At 45.1% G+C, this 14,396-nt stretch overlaps 1 protein-coding gene across 4 annotated transcripts in view; it reads right to left on the bottom strand.

Annotated features, from left to right (window-relative positions):
- The window catches only part of UBE2F (ubiquitin conjugating enzyme E2 F (putative)), an 81,143-nt gene that overhangs the window by 2,645 nt on the left and 64,102 nt on the right, over positions 1–14,396 (bottom strand). Inside the window, exon 10 of one of the 4 annotated variants that reach the window (XM_062634451.1) lies at positions 853–1,278. The exons of 2 other annotated variants lie outside the window; for them this stretch is intronic. In XM_062634451.1, coding sequence (XP_062490435.1) covers positions 1,258–1,278 — 21 coding nt within the window. In that variant the 3' untranslated portion in view covers positions 853–1,257. Of the gene's footprint in view, positions 1–852; positions 1,279–9,519; positions 9,574–14,396 lie in introns of those variants that run through there. One more of the 4 variants, XM_062634450.1, reaches the window with a different exon arrangement.

Here is a 14,396-nt window from a genome sequence, read left to right as displayed (position 1 = left end):
GTCTTGTTTACTTCTTTGTTAACAGTAGATAAAGGTGAGCACTGCAATATTCACCGTGACTTAGTACTAATACTAAGAAGTCCTGAAAAGCATGAAGTTTATTTTAGAGCTGTAGGAAAAGCTGTCTTCCCTTACAGGGGCATGCACCAAGAGCTGGGGTTGTTCAGCCTGGAGAAGAGAAGGCTCCAGTGAGACCTTAGAGCAGCTTCCAGTGCCTAAAGGGCCTGACAAGAAACCTGGAGAGGGGCTTTGACAAGGGCATGTAGGGACAGGACAAGGGGGGAATGGCTTTAAACTGACAGAGGGGGGATTGAGATTAGACATTAGGAAGAAACTCTTCACTATGAGGGTGGTGAGGTGCTGGCAGAGGGTGCCCAGAGAAGTTGTGGATGCCCAGAGTTCCACCCCCCTGCCACAGGCAGGGACACCTTCCACTAGAGCAGGTTGCTCCAAGCTGCGTCCAACCTGGCCTTGAACACTGCCAGGAATGGAGCATCACTACTCTCACAATGAAGTTTTCAGCTCTGGTACATTTTGGACTATCTTGATACAAACTCATATTAATTACTCAGAATAATTACTCATAATGGCAAACAATGCTGGAAAGCTCTATTTTACTGCATATGGTGGATGTGCTCAGTATTATAGACTGATGGCTCGCAGCAGCAACAGGCACACAACATCAGAGCATGTCATTAACAACACTGTAACTGATAAGTGAAGCCTTTTGAACTCATCCTGTTACTGGGATATAAAGCTAAATAAAAGGTTACTAGCTACAAGAACACAAAAACCACATTAGCAATACCATCGATCTTTCCGGCTAAGAAAAACCACTGGACATGCAACAGGGCCAACTACATCTTTGCTGTATTAACATCCAAGAGCAGCGCAGTACAGACAGCTCAGGCCACACTCCTCTTTTTCACATGTATCTTTACGAGATTTTCAAATGGAAGATGTGCTCTCATCAGTGTTTTAACAGAAGCAGGACCTCAGCAAAGCAGGAAGGCTCCAGAAATCCATGCTGTCACTTGGGCTGACTCGCCAGATGAAGGGGCTGACAGCATTGGCAAGAATGTATTAACATGATACTCGCTGTATGTGAACCTAGTCCTGAACAGGAGGTTTTCATCCCATAGCTGTAATACTCCATCTTCACATGCCATATGGCTTAACAGTTCCTCATTACCAGGGGGCACTTTTCTATGTGCACATCTGTTTATGTGCAGTACTGAATAATCAGAAGCATAAAAATTAATCAGAGCAGCACATATCCTGCATTATGAAGAGGCACATACAAAATTCTGCTAGGAATGCTAAGGCAAAGAACAAAGCATTGCATTTTACCCTCTCTTAACTTCCTTTCAAGGACACCTCCTAAGTGTAGGACTACTAGAAAGATGGGCCAGAGGCCGGTTTTGCAAAACACCCACTTTTATTAAAAATAACGAGTCTACCCACTTGAATGGAGCTTCTTGATCCTTTCTGCTGGAGACTCCAAAGAACTGTACCCAACCCCAGATCTGCATTAGTGCCCTGTGCCTCAACCACCCTTTGATGCCAAAATAGACACTGATGAGAGGGGGAAGAGTCGCAAGGTTTGCTGCTGGAAATATGCCCCAGTAAAGCAGTTCATCTTAATGACCATGTATGATCTTGCCAGAATGCTTGTCTAGCTGCTGGTGGTGGTTGCTTTGCCACATCTCTCTGGACCTGGATCACGTCTCACTGCTAGTTTGGCCAGAGGCACAGCTGCTGCCTCTATGCTGAAGTTGTTTCCCATATCAAGGTCACCAGGTCATGATGAAGAGGGAGAGGGTTGGCTGTAACATTCTACTACACAAGTACTGATGCTGTAAGACATGAAACGTCATCAGAAACAGTCATTAAGCTCTGCTAGGCCATCTGGAGGAGCATTTCTAAAGGGAAATCTAATTTCTAACTCCTATCATTTGCCCTTCATCAATACTATATTCTTCACAAGTTTCAAGATATGAAATATGGAGTCAGAGGAGGACAAAACTGCTCTTGTGCTCTTGGGAAATGTGCTGAGTGGTGAGGAGGAATGAGGCTTGGGTTTCCGTGTAGGAGCAGTACCTGCAGCCTTGCCTGGTTTAGGGTGGAAAGGTCTGGGGCTAAGCCAGGAAACAGAGCTCCTCTGTGCAAGAGACACTCAGGGACTCTCTTGAAATCAGGCACTGGCCTCATGGTCAGCATGAAGCTGAAGCTCAGGCAGTGCCAATATTCCCTTAGCACAATGGCCATCCCATCATACAGCACAGTGACAAGAGTGGACAGTGCAAGTATCAGATTGTACACTTCAACAGATGCCTTCCCCATACGTTCTAAAGGAAAAAAAGATGATCAGCTGAGAATAAGAAACTAATAAAAATGTGAATAAACCAAACACTGTAACTCTAAGCACACTCCAAAAAAAGCAGAGCAGGTACTCCCCCAGCACCAGCTGGATGCAAGAGGTACAGATCAGCCCAGACACAGCTCCATGGAACCAAGGGCATCACTGCTGCATCCCACAGGTATTCTATAGGTCCCAGGTACTGGGCTGCAGCGTGTTTCCCCTGCAGATCCCTGTCCTATCCCAGATAAGCAAGACCCCGGTGGGAGCCCAGCTCTGAATATGCTCAGCTCTCAAACTCATGTATGAGAAGAAACCATCTAAAATGGGAGAGTTTACACAAAGCAGACCCAAAGCTGCTTTTCTCTGAGCTGTGGGGAGGTGAGGGAAAAATGAAGGGTACATGAGTAGCCCTGTGGGAAGTACTTGCTGCATGAGTACTGCTGGCCAAATAGCTGCTTCATTCCATGAAAAACAGATGGGCACAAACAACTGAAGGGAAATTCAAAGTTTATCAGTGGGTGAAGAGTACGGAATAGAAGCTATGACACATTTCACAAATCATTAGCTGAAAAATGGGTTACTGCACAGATTGCAAAGCTAAAGCAGTATATCCATGGAATTCCTCCTTTGTATTTAAACAAGGAAGTTCTGTTTATACAAAAATGTTTAACAAGTAACCTTTAAGCAGATAAACCTATACATGTCTATTTTGGCAAGAACTCTGGTCAAAGACATCAATTCCAAACAGCTTACTGGTTTCATGATTTTCATTTTTACTGCATGTTCTTACCAGATAGCACACGTGCAATGATTTGCATTAAGAAAATATTAAAAAGCAAATCCTTATTTAATTAGCTTTAGATAAAAAAAAAAACAAAACAAACCAAAACCAAACCTGACTGTTGTAATATTCAAACAATTCACTGAAGTCCCAACTGGCTGTCTTAAAAACACGCAACACTGCAATGAGATTAAAAAAATGCAGGAAAGTTGTTACTACAAGATATTTTAAAACAAGCTCAGTATCTGGCCAGAGTAGAAATTTATCACAAGTTATTTATCTCTGAGGAGCACTTGGGAAAGGATTTATAGACAATTATGGAAACAACAGGAAAACTGCCACCCCAAAAGCACAGAAGAGAATTAGGGCCTACAGTTTCTAAAAGCATATTGAAGCATGCGCTCAAGTACTAGGCACCTTTTAGAACACTGGGGTTTGACCTGATTTGGCACCTCTCAGAGGAGACTTTGATTTTTCAATCATTTATACTGACCTGAGTTGTACTGATGAACTATCTGTCCATTATTAAGCTTTTCATTTGAAAATGAAAGATCTGCTCCATTATGCAAAGCAAACACCAAGTCTCTGTGACAGCTACCAGGAGTTTAGAAAAGTTGTAATGAAAACTTTTTCTCTTTTTCTTTTTAAACAAATGTATACATAAGAATTACACTATAAAAAAGAAACAAAAAAAAAACAACAAAAAAACCACACCCCAACCCGCCCCCCCCCCCCCCCCCCCCCCCCCCCCCCCAACACCAACTAAACAAAAAACACAAAAAAAAACAGATTTAGCCCATTATCTTTAATAGATTCACTACTGGTACCACTTTACACATTTGCATTTGGCAAATGTATTCTTCTTCTGACTCACAATACTGACCTCAGTTTCTGCCCTCAAGTGTGTCAGAGACTATACCTCCTCTTTGAGGGCTGTGTTCTCCAGGTTGAAAGCCATACTGGCCATTCCCTGCAGGAAAATGCAGAGTGTACTGCCTCTGTCCCCTGATATTGACTACAACCACCCAGATACTGTGAGAAACAATTCCTGGTCCACCTTCACACCATTTAGATTTACAATGCTGTAAAATTAAAATAGAGACAAAAAAAAAAAAAAATCACAAAACCACTTAACTGTACCTTCCCTTCCTTCTTTAGTGTTATAACAATAAAAAAGCACTATTTTCAGTGAACACTACTTTAATCCAAGTTATCAGCAAAGTTAAATTCCAAACAATTTCTACCAGGCCCTTTTCTTTAAAGTGTTTAATAAAGGGGTCTTCTGAGCACCAGGAACATGACAGGAACAACGCCAGGTTGGACAGGGCTTGGAGCAACCTGTTCTAGTGGAAGGTGTCCCTGCCCACGGCAGGGGGTAGGAACTGGATGAGCAGTAAGGCCCCTTCCACCCCAAACCAGTTTGTGATTCTATGCCATTACTCAGCTCCATCCAGACCTTTGGGAGGATATAATTACCAGGTAGATTTACCCATTAGCCCTATAAGTTATATTTAAAGCGACCTTTTATTTCTTTTCCATCTTGTGGAAAATAATAAGCATTCATGCCCATCAATCCCCCCCACATCCACTCCCATTTAAAAAGGAGCTGAATGAAACCTTTGAGTAACATGAAAATCTCAAGTACGAGGTGTTTTTCATGTTCCTGCCTTGTTATCATTTCCCTGCCGTTGATTAATTTAGCTCAGCCTCTACACCATCTGAACCCTTTTCCAAGCTCTGTAATTACAGTTTAAATTCTAAGAAGAGCGAGCGGGGGTGAAGAACCTATACAGAGGTATCTCCCACAGACTCCTGTGCTTGGCATCAATTTTCACAGCCTCTCTTCCCTACTTCACCTTTTAAACACCACTTCCAGACATCAAGCGACTCTGATTTTGCAAAATGATGACTAAATGCTTTAGGTAGCTAAGTCCTAACACCAAACCCCCAAAATGCCGCTGCTGTTTTTACTGTGACTATCTGTGGGGAAGAAGAGAAAAATTAAGTTTTTCACATCTTTAAACTAGATGTGTTGGGGGAGGGGGGCATCATTCCAGTCCAACACACCCAGTCAGTTGCCAGCACCTATAATAAATGCTTGGAGCAATGTAGAGATATGCCAGGCACTCCAGCCAATGAGCCAGCTTCATTTGGAGCTCAGCTCAGATGCCTCTATACAAATGCCCGTAGCATAGGGAACAAACGAGAGATGTGTGCACGTCTACAGGGGTATGATATAATAGGCACCGCAGAAACATGGTGGGATGGCTCCTATGACTGGAGTGTTGGAATGGAAGGTTACAGGCTATTTAGAAAAGACAGGCCTGGCAGGCGGGGAGGGGGAGTTGCCCTTTATGTTAGGGATAGGCTGAAGAGTATGGAACTCTGTCTGGGGACAGGTGAGCAGTCAACAGAGAGTTTGTGGGCCAGGGTTAAAGGGAGAACAGTGATGGGAGACATTACTGTGGGGATCTGTTACAGACCGCCTGATCAAGGAGAAACTGCGGATGAAGCACTCTATAGGCAGAGAGGAAAAGCCTCACACTCACAGGCCCTTGTCCTCACAGGAAACTTCAACCACCCAGACATTTGTTGGAAGGACGGTACGGCCCGGCACAAGCAATCCAGGAGGTTCCTCGATTGTGTGGAAGACAACTTCCTTCTGCAAGTAACAGAGGATCGGACAAGGAGAGGTGCCGTGCTTGACCGCGTGCTCACCAACAGGGAAGGGATTGTTGGAAATGTGACGCTCCAGGGCAGCCTTGGATGCAGCGATCATGAGATGGTCAAATTTGAGATCCTCAGGACAGTGAGAAGAGCGTGCAGCAAGCTCACTGCCCTGGACTTCAGGAGAGCAGACTTTGGCCTCTTCAGGAGCCTGCTTAGTAAGGTCCCATGGGATATAGCCCTAGAGGGCAGGGGGGCCCAAAACTGCCGACTGATGTTCAAGGATCACCTGCTACAAGCTCAGGAGTGTTGCATCCCAACCAGAAGGAAGTGCAGCAGGAGGGCCAGGAGACCTCCTTGGATGGATAAGGAGCTTCTGAGGAAAATTCAAATGAAAAAAGAGGCTTATAATAAGTGGAAGCAAGGACAGGTGGCCTGGGAAGAGTACAGGGATGTTGTACGGGAAGCTAGGGACCAGGTTAGGAAAGCTAAGGCCCAGTTAGAATTAAACTTGGCTAAGGGTATTAAGGATAACAGGAAGGGATTCTACAGGTACATAGCAAATAAAAGACAAAGGACAATGTGGGCCACCTCAGGAAGCTCTTGGGGGAACTGGCTACACAGGATTTGGAGAAGGCTGAGGTTCTGAATGACTTCTTTGCCTCGGTCTTCACTGGCAAAGGTGCTGACCAAACCACCCAGGTCTTGGAAGGCAGACGCAGCAACTGTGAGAATGAAGACCTTGAGCCCACTGTAGGAGAGGATCTGGTTCGAGACCATCTTAAAAACCTGAACATGCACAAGTCCATGGGACCTGATGAAATCCATCTGTGGTCCTGAAGGAGCTGGCAAATGAAGTTGCTAAGCCACTGGCCATCATATCTAAAAAATCATGGCAGTCAGGTGAAGTTCCCGATGACTGGAAAAAGGGAAATATAACCCTCATTTTCAAGAGGGGGAAAATGGATGACCCAGGGAACTACATACCAGTCAGTCTCACCTCTGTGCCTGGCAAAATCTTGGAGCAGATTCTCCTGGAAGGCATGCTAAGGCCCATGAAGAACAACAAGGTGCTTGGTGACAGCCAGCATGGCTTCACTAAGGGGAAATCCTGCCTGACCAATTTGGTGGCCTTCTCAGATGGGGCTACAGAACTGATGGACAGGGGCAGAGCAGTTGACGTCATCTACCCGGACTTGTGCAAAGCGTTGGACACTGTCCCACACAACATCCTTGTCTCTAAATTGGAGAGACATCAATTTGATGGATGGACCACTGGGTGCATAAAGAACTGGCTGGATGGCCACACACAAAGTGTTGTGGTCAATGGCTCAGTGTCCGGCTGGAGACCAGTAACGAGTGCTGTCCCTCAGGGATCGGTGTTGGGACCGGTCTTGTTCAACATCTTTGTCAGTGACATGGACAGTGGGATTGAGTGCGCCCTCAGCAAGTTTGTTGATGACACCAAACTGTGTGGTTTGGTTGATACCCTGGAGGGAAGGAATGCCATCCAGAGGGACCTGGACACACTTGTGAGGTGGGCTGATGCCAGCCTCATGAAGTTTAACCATGCCAAGTGCAAGGTCCTACACCTGGGTCGGAGCAATCCCAGGCACAGCTACAGGTTGGGCAGAGAAGAGATTCAGGGCAGCCCCGAGGAGAAGGACTTGGGGGTGTTGGTTGATGAGAAAATGAACATGAGCTGGATTCAGTGTGCGCTTGGAGCCCAGAAAGTCAACCGTATCCTGGGATGCATCAAAAGGACCATAACCAGCAGGTCAAAGGAGGTGATCCTGCCCCTTTGCTCTCGTGAGACCTCACATGGAGTACTGTGTACAGTTCTGGTGTCCTCAGCATAAAAAGGACATGGAACTGTGGCAACAAGTCCAGAGAAGGGCCACGAGGATGATCAGGGGACTGGAGCACCTCCCATATGAAGACAGGCTGAGAAAAGTTGGGGCTGTTCAGCCTGGAGAAGAGAAGGCTGTGTGGAGATCTCCTAGCAGCCTTCCAGTATCTGAAGGGGGCCTATAGGGATGCTGGGGAGGGACTCTTCATTAGGGACTGTAGTGATAGGACAAGGGGTAACGTGTTAAAACTTAAACAGGGGAAGTTTAGATTGGATATAAGGAGGAAATTCTTTCCTGTTAGGGTGGTGAGGCACTGGAATAGGTTGCCCAGGAAGGTTGTGAATGCTCCATCCCTGGCAGTGCTCAAGACCAGGCTGGACGAGGCCTTGGGTGATATGGTTTAGTGTGAGGTGTCTCTGCCCATGGCAGTGGGGTTGTAACTAGATTATCTCAAGGTCCTTTCCAACCCTAACTATTCTATGATTCTACGTTTTGGGACTTTTTTTGATAAGTATCTGTCCATATAGGTAAGTTACAGAATAGACCTGCCTGCCAGGACACTGCCCTGGGGAGAAGTCGAAGATGTGTTGCCGAGAAAGATCAGCATGCTGAACACGATCCATCTGAGATTCTCAGACCCTAAGTAGGAACCATTTCCCTCATGCTTCTGCAAACCCTCTGTTGTTTGCCAGTGAAGCAAAGATAAAGGAAAAAAGCACCCTCTGAAGTTACTGGAAGAGGAAAGGGCTGTGGATTAGCATGTGAAAGCTGCTGGGGCAGCCAGGGCTAACTACATCTAAATCCTGTTTGTGCAAAGGTTAGGGAACTGAGCCAGCTGAACAGGGCAAAGCAGCTTCCCCAAGAAAATCCTTCCTTGGATCAAACATGATGCGGGTCCTGACCCTCTTGCCATATCTGCCCTTTGGCTTATGGAGCAGCTTGGCTGGAGACAGTTGGTGGAGACTTTCACAAGCCCTCTGGTCATATGGCCACAGTGCTTATGGACTTGGGATTTGCCCTGTGACCAATTTGCTTATTACCATTAATGATTTCACCGAGGCTGCTGAAAACAAAGAAGACTTCCTGGGAGTTGAACTTGGCAGCATGGAGCCTGCTTGCTTATTCAGTGCCTGATGTTGGGTACTTGTTTCCCCGCACTCCCCCCAGTGCTACTGGGGTCAGCCCAAGGCTGATGCCAGGCACACTGGCCATCCTGTCAATACAGTTGTTGGAAAGGGTTATAGAGAGAACCCTTCAAGAAAATTACCTCAATTATCCCAATTACACTGATGTTAACCTCCTCTGTGCTGCAAACTCACTTCCACCCACGAGGATGTCACTCATTTCCAAGAGAGGATATTGTCCTTGGGATCTGAGCTCTTAATGGATAAATTATAAGCACAGTGGAAATGGGAGCTGCCTGGGTCTGGTGAGAGGGTTTTTGCAAGTCATACTCTACTCCAGTCAAATGATATCCAAACAAACCAGGCTGGGCAGGTGAGGCACATGGGGAACTTCACTTAGAGATCAGACTTTTTGTTTGCATTCAGTAACCCTCCTGTATGGTTCTGTTTTAAAGCCATGCATTTATTTAAAGAATGCAAAACAAAAGCTTTCATTTTAAGCCACTTAACTGCCTAAAGCATGTAGAACAAAAGCTTTAAAACATCTGCATTTGTTCCACATTTCTGTCATTACCTCAGCAAGTCAAACCACTTCAAAAGCTTGATCAACTTCGCTGAACCCAAAAGAGGTTCCATCCATAATCAAAGTGTTATGAAAGATGGTTAATGGCATCAAAAAGTAATGTTTTTCCTATTTACCTCTGTTACCACAATTAGCAGCTGTACTGTTGGCTCCTTTGCACATGCCATTTAGTGTACTTTATGCCCCCTGGGAAAAGGCTTCAAAGGCTGTAACACTGACGCAGAACATAAAACAGGGAGGCAATGCAAGAAAAACCTTAGTGACATTGTCTAAATGCAGTAATGTTGCAGAAAAACAAGTACGCATTATAGTGTGGCTGCAAGAACTTCAGTGACAGCAACAAACACCAATCAGGGTGGTTGGGTGTGCCGAGGAAGTGAAGGATTTACTGCAATAAATACAGAGATAAATAAATGCAATGACTCCCATGGAAAATTGTTTTGAAAAGCTGGTTTTGGAGTGGGATGGTACCGCTGTTCTTAACTAGACAGTTAAGCGGTAATCAGAGAGTAATAAAAACCCCACAGCAAAAATTACACAGCTTCAAAAACAAAAACCATGTCAAGTTTGAAAGCCTTTTGGGGCTAAATACTTTTCCAGTGTTGTAAAAGCTTGAAAAGCTAATGTTAGCCTTGAACACAGCAGATCAAGTTCTGCCCTTGAGAAGCTTCTTCTGCCGCTTATCGACTCCTACACCACAAATGTGGTGTCCACAGGCACTTGTACTGGCTGGAACTGTATGGTGTGTGCATTTAACTATCACAGAACCACAGACTGATTTGGGTTGGAAGTGACCTTAAAGCTCATCCAGTCCTAAAACCCTGCCACAGGCAGGGACACCTTCCACTGGACCAGGCTGTTCAAATTAGAATTCTTCTTCAATGTTACGTAACCCCCTGCAGATGACATCAGGAAATGATCCTCAAGTCAGTATCCAGGAATCTATGTGAGTTTCCTCTTTCACTTGAATAAAGTTAAAAAAACCCTTGAATTTTCATCACGTCACAGTTTTGTACTGCTAGAAATAAACAGCAGTGTTCTTGAAAATGTTCAGAACCAGCTACTTCCTATTAGGAAGAGTGTTCTTAGGATTGTCAAGGCTGGTGCAAAGCTATCAACTGAAACAAGGGAATGAGGTTAAGTGAAAAACCTTACGTTAGACAATAGGCAAAGCAGATCCCAGTCCAAGAGAAGCTCAAACATGAATAAATAAAATGGCACAGCAAGGATAAGACTATGCTTATTTAAGCAAAACATTGACTCAAACAATTGCAAATAATGTAAAGAATGAGGGCCTAACAAAGCCAGCTTGAAGCCAACATAATGAAAGCAAGATCTGGGCATGCCTCTCCCTGTCCTGACAAGTACTAAACAGCCTTTCTGTTGCCTACCCTTCCTTGAGCTAAGAGTCAACTGCATCAACCAAGTTGTTGACCAAATCAAATGAACAATTTGAAAATGAAAATATATTAATTTGCACGCTAAATTCTTGGACCTAGATCACAAGTCAAAAGCCCAAGATGTTCCTGGAGGCCCAGATCCATCCTGGTAACTCTGCGACTCTGTAAGAACAGTGGGAGAAAACACACACACACAGAATCAGTCAAAGAAATGGAAATAAGCTGTCCGGGATGGAGATCTCTGCTGTGTGTTTGCAGTACAAAAAGTAGTAGTGAAAAGAAAGGTGAGGCTGGCACTCTGGTCTGGAATGCTGCAAGTCCTAGAGAGACCGTTGTAATGATCCTGCAAAGCAACTACTCATACTTTTAGTAAGATGTATCAGTGACACAAGAACTGGAACAACCAGCTGAGATCTGTGCTAAAACAGACACCAAGAAGAATGGCTTTAAGTTGAAAGAAGGGAAATTTAGATTAGATATAAGGAAGAAGTTCTTCCCTGTGAGGGTGCTGAGGTGCTGGCACACGGTGCCCAGAGAAGCTGTGGCTGCCCCATCCCTGGCAGTGTTCAAGGCCAGGCTGGACACAGAGGCTTGGAGCAACCTGGTCTAGTGGAAGGTGTTCCTGCCCATGGCAGGCGGTTGGAGCTTTAAGGTCCCTTCAAAACAAAACCATTCTGTGATTCTATGAAGAAACACAAATAGTTAAGAAGAGAGAAAGGTAGTAAAACAGTCAAATTACAGCTTACCAATGTCTTTATGCATTTCTTTTGCAAACGGTAATTAGATCATTCTGTACAAAGAACTGTCTAGAGAGCTGTCCTTGAAATCTGACATACCTCCTGTAGATGAAGCATCAGAAAACCCAGCAAAGACCAAGGGACTCCTGTAGTACTGTAGCAATCATCACATTTGACAAAATACGTCTTGTGCTAATGAGTTTTAAAAACAACATCCTGGATCCCACGGCAAACTCCTGGGAATGACCTCACAAACTTCATATCACAGTAATTCTGAGATCAGGTGGAAGAGTGGAAGTAGAGAAAGAGAAATGCAGTTTAAAGACAAACTGAACACAACTACAATGTTAAGAAGTAATCCAATAAGATGTTCAGACATGAAAATGAGAGCAGAATGTATGCTAGCAGAGTAGCTAGGAAGACACACTATATGACTTTACAAAGGGTTTTACAAAGCTACTCTTCCTGTAAACCTTAAGATTTAAGAATTGAAGATGAACGAGCAGTAACTTCAAAGGCTTGACCTCAATTACTTTATAAATAGTCTTAAAGGCACAGTATCTTTCTGTTGTTTGCATAAGAGCAGCGGTACTGAAAAAAATAAAAATAAGTTGCGCAACCCCCCTCTAAAAACTGATGTATACAGCAGTATCGTAGAATCCCAGACTGGTTTGGGTTGGGAGGGTCCTTACAGTTCATCCAGTCCAAACTCCCTGCCACAGACAGGGACACCTTCCACTAGACCAGGCTGCTCCAAGCCCCATCCAACCTGGCCTTCTCTCTCCCAGAAAGAACTACCTATTCAGCCTGGAGAAGAGAAGGCTCTAGGGAGACCTTAGAGCAGCTTCCAGTGCCTAAAGGGGCTACAAGAAACCTGGAGAATGGCTTTGGACAAAAGTATGTAGGGACAGGACAAGGGGAATGGCTTTAACCTGCCAGAGGGGAGACTGAGATGAGCTCTTAGGCAGAAGTTCTTCCTTGTGAGGGTGCTGAGGCACTGGCACAGGGTGCCCAGAGAAGCTGTGGCTGCCCCATCCCTGGCAGTGTTCAAGGCCAGGCTGGACAGAGGGGCCTGGAGCAACCTGCTCTAGTGGCAGGGCGCTGGAACTCGATGAGCTTTAAGGTCATTTCCAACCCAAACCAGTCTGGGATTCTATCATTCCCTCACCCTTCTGCAGCCCTCTTGGGTTGCCCAGATCACCTTGCTACCAGCTGAAGGAAATGCAAAGCTCATGGTCTACTCTGAGTGGTCAGTGCCCACACAGTCCCAACAGCATCCCTTCAGAGTGAGCCCTGGCTGAGCTTGCATGGCAGACTTTCTGGGTGGCTCACTCACAGACTACCCTTTCCTTGTTGCTGCTCACAGTTCTGGTGACAGTTATAGGAACTGGATGCAAAGGAACTTTGCTGCTTTGTCGAATTTGACAGAAATTGATGTGGATGTCAAAAGTTACGGGGATTAAGAAGGAAGCTGGGATGTGGGAAGGGATCAGTGATCAGGGGCACGAAGTCCTAGTGGAGTACTCAAGGAGTTGATATTGGGGCTAATACTGTTTAACTTTTCCATTAATGACCTGAATGCAGGGCAGGGCAGAGTTTGCTGATGATGTAAACCTGGGGTTTTAGTCCCAGTGGCTACACACCACATAGGTGTGCTGCCATTCAGAAGGACCTTGACAAGCTGGCGAACCAGACAGAGAACCTCACAAAGTTCAACAAAGGCAAATGCAAAATCTTGCCCATGAATAACTCCATAAACCAGCACATGCCGGGGAATGGCAAGCAGCTTTGCAGAGAAGGACCCTGTGGCTTGGCTGGTTACCAAGCTGACCAAGAAGACCACTAGCATCCTTGGGCTGTACTATGAAGAGAACTAGCAGCAGATCAAGCGAGGTGATCCTTTCACCCCACTCAGGTCTGATGATTTACATCTGGAGTGCTGTGCCCAGTGCCAGGCTTCCCAGGTTTAGACAGACAGGGACTTTCTGAGTGAGCCTGGCAAAGGGCCACGAAGATGGTTAATGAATGAGAGGATCTGTCATAGGGGAGACTAGAGATTGACTGGGACTGTTCAGTCTGGAGAAGAGAAGGCTTAGGGGGACCATAATGTGTACAAATACCTGATGGGAGGCTGCGAAGAGGACAGAGCAAGACTCTTCTCAGTGGTGAAAGGCAATGGGAACAAACTGAAATAATGTCTTTTAAAGAGTTTTTTTACTGTTAAGGGTAGTGGGACATGGGAACAGGTTGCCCAGTGAGGTCATGAAGTCTCTGTCCTTGGAGATGCTCAAAACCTGACAGCACACAGTGCTGGGCTTCCTGCTCCACCTGACTCCACCCTGAGCACAGAGGCTGGACTAGACAATTTCCAGAGTTCCCTGCCAGCCTCAGAGACTCTGTGATTCTGTGAAATACCTTCTGAAAATGCCTTGAGGATGAAGTGCTGGAAAACCTGTGGTTATGGAACGAACAGCCCTCCTCATGTGATTCAGAACCACCTTACTTGGTTACACTGGGCGTAAACAAGAAGGAACAAATAAATGTTTCTATCAAGATCCTTCATTTGCAGTTACATTAAAAACACAAGCTTATTTTCATGTAACCTGCTGGCTGTCTAGCAAAGCTTTCCAGTGTCTCCTTACTCAATTTAATCAGTATTCATAATTCTATATTTCTTCAAATTACTCTGCTGCTGGTACAAGATTATTAGACTGGCAGACCAAAACCAATATCCAACTTTTATCAGAGAAATAAAAGGGACAGAAAGCAGAAATCCTTCAAAAATGAGAGTGGCAGAGGTTGACACATCTGTTCATACCACAGTGACACACCAAACATAGGAACATTTTGTTAAAAGTATAATTTTTAGTCTTGAAAAAGCCTGAAAGTGTC

The sequence above is a fragment of the Pezoporus occidentalis genome, unplaced genomic scaffold, assembly GCF_034315485.1.
Source record: "Pezoporus occidentalis ecotype Australia unplaced genomic scaffold, CSIRO_AGI_Poc_V1 ctg426, whole genome shotgun sequence".
Lineage (NCBI taxonomy): Eukaryota > Metazoa > Chordata > Aves > Psittaciformes > Psittacidae > Pezoporus > Pezoporus occidentalis.
Note: the sequence above shows the minus strand (reverse complement) of the source record. Positions and strands in the feature narration are given on the sequence as shown.